At 31.3% G+C, this 12,312-nt stretch overlaps 2 protein-coding genes across 8 annotated transcripts in view; one reads left to right on the forward strand and one right to left on the reverse strand.

Annotated features, from left to right (window-relative positions):
• Positions 1-446: 446 nt before the first annotated feature.
• On the reverse strand, positions 447-2,923 carry LOC106466202 (HRAS-like suppressor 2). The gene is made up of 2 exons (XM_013926445.2): positions 2,346-2,923; positions 447-1,297 (listed from the first exon to the last, which is right to left on the reverse strand). Exons 1-2 carry the CDS (start codon positions 2,793-2,795, stop codon positions 1,085-1,087), a joined length of 663 nt encoding a protein of 220 aa, XP_013781899.1. The 5' UTR covers positions 2,796-2,923; the 3' UTR covers positions 447-1,084.
• Positions 2,924-3,062: 139 nt separating this feature from the next.
• Positions 3,063-12,312, forward strand: part of LOC106466203 (serrate RNA effector molecule homolog) — a 51,036-nt gene continuing 41,786 nt past the window's right edge. For 5 of the 7 annotated variants that reach the window (XR_002612140.1, XM_022394159.1, XM_022394160.1 and 2 more), the window contains exons 1-2: positions 3,063-3,144; positions 9,472-9,608. Coding sequence is in view for 6 of the 7 variants with exons in the window: in XM_022394159.1 (XP_022249867.1) it covers positions 9,484-9,608 (125 nt within the window). In the remaining variant the exon portion in view is untranslated. The remainder of the gene's footprint in view (positions 3,145-9,471; positions 9,609-12,312) is intronic. The other 2 variants (XM_013926446.2, XM_022394162.1) reach the window with 2 other exon arrangements.

Genomic DNA, 12,312 nt, shown 5'->3' on the forward strand with positions numbered 1-12,312 from the left:
CTCGGTTCAACTGGAAAAGAACTCGGACTCGAAACCTTGGGAAATCTGAACTCGAAATTTGGGAAACGACTCGGTCTCGAATAATTGTGACACCAGCTTTATCAGCCACTCGTGTTGTTTGATCTGTTTGCCCATTGAAGTCGCAAAATACACAGTATAGCCAAGAGTAGACGATTCAGAAATGTGTTGTCGCAGGTTCTCCTTCCTAGATATATGTTTATGCATTTCTCTTTAAATTTAACACGAACGGAATGAGCATTATTATATTTCAATTACTTTGTGTAACTATGAGTGCCATTTTTTTATATGTAATATATCATTATGATAAAATCATTCGAATTACAATGATTGTATAGATTTAGCAAAACTTTAAACTCTTCAATTTACACACGTCAAAATTCATCATTCCTGATATATAAATATATATTCACACACACGCACAGAAAGAGAAAGGGAGAACGATTTTTTATTTGGCACCACAAATTTGTTCTTAACGCTAATAGTAAACACATTACAATATATTTACACGTCTTATTTACAAATATTTGATTACATGAATATTCACTGTAATTAAATGGAGGGTTGACAAGTTGCTTTGTACCAGTCTGACTACTTTATGAACAATCTTTACGAACGTAAGAAAGCTCTCTCTTCGTCACGATTTTCCATTAGCATGTTATCTCCCTTATATGACTTCACATATAATAAATTAATATCAAATGTTGCATTCCTGTGATATTGATTACAGGAAATGCCAGGTTTGAGTACAAATACTAATCAAATGTCATTTAATTCGTTAGTACAATCAATAAACAGTTTGAATAGCAACAATAGCGATACCAAATAATAATATAAAAACTTTGCTTGTGTAACTCCTATAAGTTTGACAAAAGCAGCTACGTAAACTTCATAAGATCTGTCGGGAGAAGCTTTCAAACACCATTTTAAAGTGAAGTTATATCCACGAACGTGCCGAGAAATCAATTGTTTGTCATCGTAATGTATTCATAGTAATAAAGCTTAATGTCTGCTACAAGGGGCATCAGCAGGAAGAACGAGAAAGGTTGAATCCAACAACGTTTTACTATTGCCGACTACTATTTAATGACCAGAGCTTATTGAGTTTCTTGGAGAATTCTGGAATCATCGAATCTTCTTTTACCGACGGACTTGTTGACAATTTCAACGAAGATACTGGTGGAGAATTCAACAACGTAGTTAGGCTATTCATTAAATGGTTCTGGTGAGCACCATAATCTCTGCTCAAACTTTTCATTACGTTGATGATAACAGATGCCTAAAAAACAGTAAAAAGAAAGCTTAACTCAGTTGTAAATCAATCACCGTTTCCTTTGCAGTATGGAAAAAATAGTTCTCGTAGATATTTTATAAGTCAAAAGTTGCATCTACAAAGTATTCACTAAGAATTAAGAAGAATACTAACATTAACATTGCAGCAACGACTTTATATCATTCGTTAGGCAAGTGTTGCCCAACTTTCTTTGACAAAAAAATAATCTTTGTGATTTGAGCGCACTGTCAATGAAAATTCAGTAGAAATTCTAAACAATTCAAAAAGGTTACAAATAGCTTGAACTTTCGTGGTTTGTGCTATTTTTGTAATGATTACAAATTGTACGTCGTATCTTTGGTTTACCGTTTAGCACATTACATTGAACTTATAATTTTTATTTTTTTAATGTTTATATGGAGCTCATAACAAATATATGTTATCAGTTTTGAGAGGATGCATGTATACTTGTTTAAGTTGTAACCAAAATTAAAGAGTCAATAACATAATATTATTGGCTTGATTTTAAATTAGCCAAACTATAAAGGATTGTTCGTCTTTTTTTTGTTTACATTTTAAAGAAAATTTCATATGAACATACACAATAAATACGACAGTATTTAATTATTATTTTTTGCTTGTCGTGTAAGGGACACGTATAATTTATACTTGAAAGTCTATTTTATATTTACTGCATACGAAAACTTTAAAAACCAAAACAAATGGCATAAAATGCTATCAGTCCACCTTGAAACAGCCGTTATTAAATATTAGGGCCTAGCCCCACCCCAGTGGTTCAGCAGTAAGTCTGAAGGCTTATAAAAATATAACGTTAACAATCGAGTTTTGATAGCTGTGGTGGGCATAGTACAGAAAGCCATTGTGCGGCTTTGCGCTTAAGCCTTAACAACAAACGAACAAACAAAAAATTAGGGCCCAGTCTAGAGAGTAAAAGGGAAACAAATATGATATTATGTATTTTTTATTTTTGCATCGAGATTGTTAAATACATGTACTATTAGTATTATATTTAGTAAAGGCATCGTTTACTCACCTGGTCACTCCATCCTATTCCATATTTCCACTCAGTAACATAATGTTCACAATTCTTTGACAAAAAATCATATGGAACTTCCTTGTTGAGGTACTCGGTAGCTCTCTTGACAACTTGGTTTGGTAGCAAACATTTTAAACCGCGATCTTTGGCTGGGACTATCTTATTGTTGATTCTGACACCATTAAAGCCTGCTACTTGCTCTAACCTAGTTATTTTCACAATTGCATGATCGTTGGAGACGAAGTCTTCATTGTTAGGACCACAAACATGAACAACTGATCCATCACCAACATACATGGCCCAGTGAGCATACACAATCCGATCTATTTCAATAATATCTCCAACTTCGAGGTTTTTTATAGAACCAGCAGGTAAAAATGCTGTTAAACCGTAACGCTCTGTATTGATACATAGTTTTTTAAAATTCTTTGTTTTTTTATGTGGCATAGTATTAACAGTTTTGTTCTTTCGTGGAAACTGTTGTATATGTACGAAACGAGTACTATTAGTATTAACGCTCAAAACAAGATGTTCCAGACTGTTCGATCACGTACACATTGATGCTGCAAATGTTACCGTTCTTCCTGCGCCTGAGTGGAAAATTACAATCAGAAAATCATGTGATAAGCTACATCCAATCATAAGCTGGTAAATATATTGTATGTAGCTTTTTTACTTCTGTTTGAACTAGCGAGATCTATACCAACGGATATGACGTAAGTTTTATCTCTCTAAGCATTCTGGGTACATTTTTGCCAACTTGTAAGAAAGAAAATTCGCGGGTATTGTCGAAGTAGTAAGTAAAATTATTATATAATATGTGTTTTAATAAACGATGTTATTTAGTATGTTACATTATATAAGTACTTTATAGGTATTTAATTTGCTGAAGGACTGTATTATTAACACAAAAACTGTGTGACATTATTTCGGCGGAATTATAAACTTCATATGCATATTATGTGGTTTGTTTAGGCCTAATTTACTTTTCAGCACGCGGAAGTGCTTAACTTAAGCCTTAGCACAATAAACATTGTTTATTTAATTGTAATACTAATAGCCATATTACATTTATTTACTTTGTAATTAATACTAATTATTTTTGATACTCGTAATGCAGTTACATCGTTTTCCAGCAAGTTGACTGATCATTGGCCAGTTATGTATCAATGTCTAGAGTAAATTAGTAAATAAAAACATAAATATACCTGGTTCTTGTGCATGAGTTAATTTACGAAATTGTGTAAGATTAAGTAAAAGTTCTGTATATGTTTATATATTTGGATTAAAAGTGTAATATGTAATATAATGATTTGTGACTACATATACTAGATAATCTTTAAACTTCAAGTTTCAACTTGATTCTTTTGGGAATTGAATGGTGCCATACAGTGATACACAAACAATTTTTTTTTGTGAGAAAATGTGTCATTTAATAAGTACAAAAACATAATTCAGATGTTTTATATGAATTCTCAGAATAACAGTTCACAGATTCAACAAAATGTGCTGAACTTCTACTTACAGATATTGAGTATCAAAAAAATATAGTTTTAACTTAGTCAGTGAATGATAAATTTATGCTACGCCAATGTGTGCAATGAAGGGGAGGTCTTGGGGTGGTAGCTTGAGTCATTCTATTACCATAAATTTAAAATTTGTGCAAAAAATATATATACAAGGAAAAGCTCATTTAGGTAGCTCAATACTGATCTCTTATCTGAACTACTTTTAAAACAATAAGAAATGATCTTACTTATTTTCTGTTATTCAGTCAGTAACAATTATAATATATTAGGAAGACATTTGTAAAGAGTAATATTGGCATAAGTAATGACTTGTTTTGGATGTTGTAATAGCTATACCATAGGCTTAATTAATTTTGATTTAAGTAGCTTTTGTGTCTTTACTAATAATGGACAAATATTATTAAAAAAAAGTAAAATCCTGTCATTTTTTATGTAAAATACACAGGCCCTTTGAGAGTAATTAGTTTTTTTGAAATTTTGGTATTTTTATCTGTAGTATTAGTTTATTAAAACACAACTCTTATTTTATAACTCCTTTATAGTACATTATCGTGCTTACCATTTTCCAAATATGTTATGTAACTACATATCAAAACTATATTTTATGTAATAAAATAAACTGAGGTAAATTTATAAATAATTTTAAAAAACAATGCAAAAATAAAAATGGTATTTATAATATCTTTTGTTTGTTGCTTATTTGATAATTTTTAATTACCTACATAGAGTTTAAATCTGTCAAAATATCATCTTAGTTACACAAAGAAGCTTGATTAAATAGTCTTTTGTATACAAACTATAACCTAATCATTGCTGATAGAGAGGAATGGATAAAAGTTGAATGAGCATGTTAAAGCTCAGATGGGGCACTTTATTAGCACACTCCACTATCATTTCATGCTATAACATTTCTTTTGAACCATTTTTTTAGACCCAAATACAGCTTAGTTACTAAGCTTGATAAATTATAGTAGAATTCTATGATATTGATGTTGTCATTTTTTAGTTATTCAAATGGGTATATAAAACCTAAAAAAAATTTTGTTTAATATCCTCCACGTGAACATTTTTAAAGGCTTAGTGACCTCCGTAAAGCAGCAACTGAGTACAAAGGTTGTAACTAGAAGAGATAATCGTTTGCTTTACTTCGTTATTTACTATTCTGTGTTTTAGGAACAATCACTTTAAGAACGTATTTCAAAATAGTAATAATCAATATACATATATAATGTACGTATAATTGAAATGTGACTGTATTTTACAAAATAATAGTCGACTAAAACACAGCCAAGACAAGTTACTTTTCACAGACCCAAGGTCACCTTCATGTTATTTGATACGGTAACATGAGTTCATGTGAGTCGCGTCATTGTAACTTCTGTATTGTTAGCCAGGCACAGTTAAAAGGTCAATATAATAAATATTAAAATAATGTTATGAGATTTAAGCTATTTCAGCTAAACATTTATGTTTTGTCTTTTAATTTGTCTTCATTCTAGAATGAAAATAGACATAATTTATATTTATTTCCTAATTTTGTATGGTGGTTGCAAGATCTGTCAAATTTACCAAACCCTTATAGAGATTAATTACTGAAAATAACAGATAAAAAATAATTTTTTTTTTCTGATGCACAAACATATTTTTAATCTTAAAATGAAAATTACTTTGCATGACAGATAGACAAGATGTGAAAAAAAAAAAGGCATGAGAGAAACATTGCTTTACAAATCTTGAGACTTAATATTAAAAAATAGATATTTTGCTTATGAAAGCATTGTAATGTTTACTGATAAACTGCCAAATTTCGTTAACATTCACTTACTAATCTAAAAGTCATAGCATGAAAACTATAACAAGCACAAAGTGGTTACGAGATTGGTCCCAGGGACTGAGCCCAGGTTGAAAGAGTTAATCAAAACTCATAGGTAATTGAGTTAATGTCTGAGCTCTGGTATCAATGTATTTTCCTGGGCAATGCTTTTTGGATAACACCAGACTTGGACCACAGAGGGTTTTTTTTCAAGTTTCAGAGATGGTCAGTTTTTTCAAACTAGTCTTCATTTTTTTATAACAACATAATCCTTGAAATGCTCTTTGCTTTCATTCAACATAGAGTCAGGAAGTTATGTCAACCTTTCTCTTGGTGAACTTGAAGCCAATCAACAGCTTATATCTGTTGTTCTTTGATCTTAAAACAGTATACATTTTTATGGAACTGCTTCTTTTTCCAGATTTTATAGGGTGATACAGTGCTTTGAGAGGTCTAACTTTGAAACAATTCTTGTAGATGACACTTGTATATGTCAATCTCTTCTTGTGTCATTGTGTTAGAGCAGCAAAATGTGCATCTTAAAGCTTAAGGTAAGAAACTGATTTCTTACCATTCAGTGGACAGGTTCTACAGATTTTATCCACTTTTAGCTTTTGATGTTTCCTGATCATGGCCCTTACACCTGCCAGTTTTATTTTATTTTATTATTAATGGAGCTATTGCCAGGTGCACAATGGACTGCAATCAGTACTTTTGTAACTTTCCCATAAATGGTTCCTCACTATCTTCTGGAATTCTACATTGCAGCACTACATAAAGCGTAAGGGATGCTTTATTCACATCACAGCTCAGAGAAACAACCTTATTTGATACCGGCCAGTATTATGTCTGAAATTAATTGTCCTAGCTCACCTATAGGGATCTTGGCTTTGTCATTTGCAAAAAATAATCAAGTATTTTCTCATTTCAATTGCTCTGTTTGTCAAATACTTCAGCAATGCAGTGTAGTAGTGGTTGTACTCAAAGGGAGTTTCAAGAGGTTTGGTTTTTTTTAATACCATAGGTTTGTGAATGCCTGCAGATTTACCATCTCTCTCCAGAGGGAAATATGTGTTTTTCACCAAGAAAGCAATGCTGTTTCCTTGTTCGTGAGTGGCTTGTCGAACAGCAGTTTGGATTAGGTGGTCCTGACTTCTGTTTCATTCTGCTTCTGCCTTTTATTCCAGTGTTTTTGTAGGCTTAAGGAGGAGGTTGCAAGCTGTTTAATTTTCTTTGCAACAGTTTTTCAGACTGGAGAACTATTAACATACAGTTTAATCACCAAGCTATACAATGCCTCGCCATGAATATACAAGTCTTTGCTCAGCAGTGGATTAACTTTAGTCTTTTTCCAACTTACATTATTGTACACCATATATTGATCAAGTGTAGGTAGGGCAAACAGTATCTCCTTGTGTCTCTAAACACCATCATTAATAGTTGTGTGATAGTAAAAAAATATACCACAAACTATTGTACAAAATTTGAAATGATGCAAATAATATTCTGAATTTGGGAAAATGACCTTATTTTGGTATTAATACTTGGATTAAGTTAAATGCTGTCAAAGTAGTGTGAGGAGTCATAAATTTAAACAACACTTAAGTCAAATAATTTCTGAAAAATCTAATACTACAAGGTTAAAAGAGATTAATGATTTGTAAATACCTTGTCTTTTCCTTGAAATTATTGGACATGGTAGTGCATAACTATATATAAAGGATTACACTGGATTTTCAAAAGTTGTGGCATTTATGCTAGAACTTGAGAAACATTTGCATCAAAATCAAACAATTATTAATAGATTAAAAAATCATTGAAAACTTGCTACACTTTCTATTCCTACAACTTCAAGTTAGTTATTTACAAAGCAGCTTCCTAAGGCCAAGATAGTATGATTTAAGATCAAGTTGCTCGCTTGAGGCTGATTTTTAATGCAACTTCCAAAAATTTTCTGTTGCTATTACAGCAAAATATTTTTTTGAGGCTTCGTGCATCACTTGGCATGAAGAGGATTAAATAAATAATTATGAGTTTTGTTACATTTCAAAAATATGTAATGAAAGAAAACATTTTTTTTTCCTAGAGATAACATGGTGGTTATTACAAACACTCAATAGCTACTAATGCTGTTGCAGTTAAGTTCACAAAATCTACTTATTCTGAGAAACATTCCAGCTGTTATTTAATCAATACTCACACTTTACAGAGAAAAGAATGCTTAATGCTACCCAGGTATCGACATTTAATGCACAGTTAGGCTTTGTAAGTGGTAGAGGCTGAGAATATAAAAAAAATATGTAACTGGAAATGGGTTCCAGTAAAGTACCTATGTACACATGTTATTTACTAAAAACCTTGCAGAATTATTTCCTGTATTGTGGTACAAATAAGCTTAATGTGTTTTGTTGTTGTTGTTGTTCATCAAAATAAAAGTATTGTATCACAAAAAATGAAACCCAAAAAGTTTGGTATACATGTTGTTTATTGTTAAACACGTACAATCTGTGTCAGATATACACTTTTTATATTTTTGTTTTACTCCACAGATTTTACTCAGAAGCTACTATCTATATCAAATCAGTATTGAATGACAAAACCATAGATATTACTTTGAAGTTCAGATGAAATATTCCTGTGCAATACTAAACTGAAATTGATTAAACATTTACAATTTATTAGGAAATAACTCGTATTCATTGAATTAGAATGTATACGTGTGTAAAATAAACCTCCTCATTTTTGAGCATGCCACTTGGGAAGTCCAAATCTGTGATTTGAAGCCATCCAGCAGGTCATTAGACAGTTTTTTGTTGTTATTTTTAAGTTCAGGCTTCATACCATAACTACAAAAAGGGAATGCAACTTATAACAGCATCTAAACTGTCAACAAGTTCTATAACATCCTCCATTTTTAGCACCTGGAAAGCAACTTCTTGTCCCAGTCTGTCTATGTTCTCCACTACTAAAATATATATCAGTATACTTAATGAGAGGGTTTCCACTGTGTATACCTCTTGATCATAAGTTCTACATGAACCTATCTCTTGAGCCCAAACGTTTTTGTTACAATGCACCCTTATAAACCTAGTACTTTTCTGCCTACTTTTTCCCAAAGCAACCTTTACCTTAATTCCTTTTTATGTTTTGTTTCCTGGATTTCTGCTTTTGGTCTGTTATCCTCACCCACACCCCAGTATTACAATCTTTTCAAAGCAGTCTTATAAATTATCCTTAAGCAAATTCTGCAAACGTATTGTACTGTATATTTCCGAGCATCCTGAAAGTTTCAGTCAAGACAACAGTTATCAAACATAACCCAATCCTGATACCTCCCACACCCTATACTCCACTTCACATATTCTGGAATAGTCTCTTACCGTATTGATGGTATGTTAAGTTTAGTTTTAATTCTTTATTAATAGCACTACCAATCTGGCTACCCATTATAAAGTTAACACTAAAAATCCTCATTAATTATTACTTATAATTAATTACTTGTGCTGTACCTATAGATACATACATCCAGTTATACTCAGCTAATTGCTATTTCTAGATAATATACCAAAGACTTAGCAACATCAAGTAATAGTGGGAACAATAATTGTAAACTTCTTTTAGTTTAAATACATCTTCCTTGTTTAACTAACACGTGTTAATTAATTTTTGAATATAGGTACAAATTTGTGCATATATATACAAATGATATTAGTATATATTTGTTATCTCACTTAAGTTGATTATTTTGATTATAATTTTGGGATAATATTTTATTTTCTAGAACATAAATATAATGGCAGACAGTGATGATGAGTATGATAGACGCAGAGGGCGTGACAAGTTCAGACGAGAACGCAGTGACTATCAAGATAGAAGAGATGAAAGAAACAGAAGAGATGAATGGTCAGACAGGTTTGTGTTAGTAATATTTTGGATTATTTGGTTTTACTCTATCAACAGTACATGCAGTAGAGCTTGTAAATATAGCACCATACGTGTGTCTAGGATTAAGAGCAGTGGTCAATTTTAAGGATTTTTTTGTGTTGTTCAAAGGACGACTTAGGAGTATTATTAGGTTGTCCTCCAAAGAATTGGTTGTCTTGACTTTTAAGCTGGAAGTAAGTGCACAACCTAGAATGTTGACAAAATATGAAATGAAGACACTAGTATAGTATTAAATTTGTTTTATTTGAATTCACTCAATAATATATTGCTTATCAACTTCAGGGTGAGATGTGTCAATAACTGGAAAAGGTTATCTGAGAGTATCAAAGTATGCATGTTTTGAAAATTTGTCCGACAGTCAATTTTCCACTTACAGTCATCTGACATAACGTGTTATATATTACTGTCTGTGGTATCTTAACATTATGTTGCCATTAAAATGGACCATTAGCATAGTTGAACTTTGGCTCTTCTTCATTGTCATCTTTGTTTTGGTCCCTCATTCCATATGAGAGCTGAGAGGGGCACTTGTTTCTTTGTGACACTTGGTTCGAGTGATGGATGTCAGAAGCTGGGTGAAAATATTTCTCATCAGAAGGCTGCAATATAATCCTCATAAGGCAGGTAAGAGTATTGGTGTTGAGCTTGCTTCTCTCCATCTTGACTATCTTTGTAACAGAAAACCCTCTTTCACATTTTACTGAATGAGTTTGGATGCTCTATCAGAGCCATGATATTTTGACAGTCAGTACTGTACTTAAGGCAGATACTGCTCTAGGTAGTCTTGTTGACAGGCTTGAGACTACAAATATAAAGGGAAACATTTGTGAACTGATTAAATTATTGTATTTCAATGAACACTAATGTAGCCTGTTAGAAAAAAACATAATTGCTACCTGAATGCTCTGCATGATCCTTCTTATAGATGTGTCTCTTAATGATGATCCTCTCAGCCTTGACACTGTTGAAGGTAAATCCTATATCATCCAGCAGTGGCCCAAAGAAGTCTACCAAATCAACAAACTTAGTGTCAACAAATTCTTTAAAGAAAAGTTTAAATAAAAAAATTAACTTAGCTTGTAGCTCAGTTTTTTAAAATAAATGGTTGCAATTAACCCTATCGCCCCGGGTATACTTCACTGCGCATGTTACAAAATTTTAGTGTCTTACATTCAAAAGTTTATTATACTACTTTTTGTTTATGTTATACCAATTAGAACATCATAAAATCTTAGCTAATAATCCATATTTTAATAGTACACAAGTTTTAAGTTTTTAAGTCTACATAGAAATATAAAAAAAAATCCTGAAATTCTACTAGTGTGACCCACGTGACACATTTTGTCTTAGCATGTTATCATCCATACTTTATCCATCACCCCTTGAAAATGTATGAAATTAAGTGTAAATTATTTTCTTTAAAATCGTTATTGGTCAGACAAATCATAATTTTTGTAGTCTTCAATTTTTTTTGGTTACAGAGCTATCAAATAGAAAATCAGACCCCACCTGTCACAATCCTCTCTTTCACAATTCGTTGATATTTCTCTCTTACATTTCATTATATATTACCTATAACCAATAGAAAGTCAAGGTTTTCATCTATCAACTGACATATTGTATAGCATTGTGTTCTGTACAGAATATTGTCAATTTCACTCACGGTACGAGATTTGTTCCCATGGAAAAGTTAATGACTAGCTTGGATGAATTTGTAACGGCTCATGTCACATAGTTAGAAAGCCAGGAAAATTTTGAAAAGTAAGTGAATTCATCTACTTTTTGCATGTTATTAGTTTATATTCTTTGGTGCATTATTTAATTAAATAAAAATTATTAAATGCATTACTATAAAAATTTATGCTTAACTCTCTTCGAAACTCGACAGCAAGAAAAAAGTTTAGGTAAATACTTTATTTCTTGTTTTTCATATTTATTATTGTAAAAGTAACTAAATTCTAAAAATACGGATCTTTTTTATGTTATTTAAGACTAGATTAGGAAAAGTAAGTAATAATAATAATATAATAAAAATGGTTCAGGTAAAGTTTAGGTAAATACTTTATTTCTTGTTTTTCATATTTATTATTGTAAAAGTAACTAAATTCTAAAAATACGGATCTTTTTTATGTTATTTAAGACTAGATTAGGAAAAGTAAGTAATAATAATAATATAATAAAAATGGTTCACAAGGCACGCACTTGAGCAACTTGTGGGTAATGTAATTCGATAGTGTGATGTGAGCTGCACGTTCCCCCGAATGATTCACAACTTATAATGGCACGATAGTTGTTAGACATGGTTCAAAGGTCAATAAAACAATAAAATTTAATTATAAATAGATGTAAAATGTTATGAACTTAGAGCTACTTAGGATAAACAAATGTAGTTTCAGGTTACAATTTGAAGTCACTAGAAAGAAAAAGAGGCTAATTTCAGTTTTATTTTATTTTATTATTATTATTTTATTTTTTTGTGGTGGTAGTTAAGAGGTTGGTCGAATTGATTGATCCAGTTTTGAGATAGAGTAGAGAAAATAACAGATAAACTATGAAGTTTTATTGAAAAAAAAATGTTTGAAATGTATTTAGGAGGTTTTAGGAACTACACAAAAGGAAATTTGAGATGAGGAAAAGTATTTTTAATTTGAACATGAAAATTACTTTACACACAGAC

Source organism: Limulus polyphemus, unplaced genomic scaffold, assembly GCF_000517525.1.
Source record: "Limulus polyphemus unplaced genomic scaffold, Limulus_polyphemus-2.1.2 Scaffold2185, whole genome shotgun sequence".
Taxonomy (NCBI): Eukaryota; Metazoa; Arthropoda; class Merostomata; order Xiphosura; family Limulidae; genus Limulus; species Limulus polyphemus.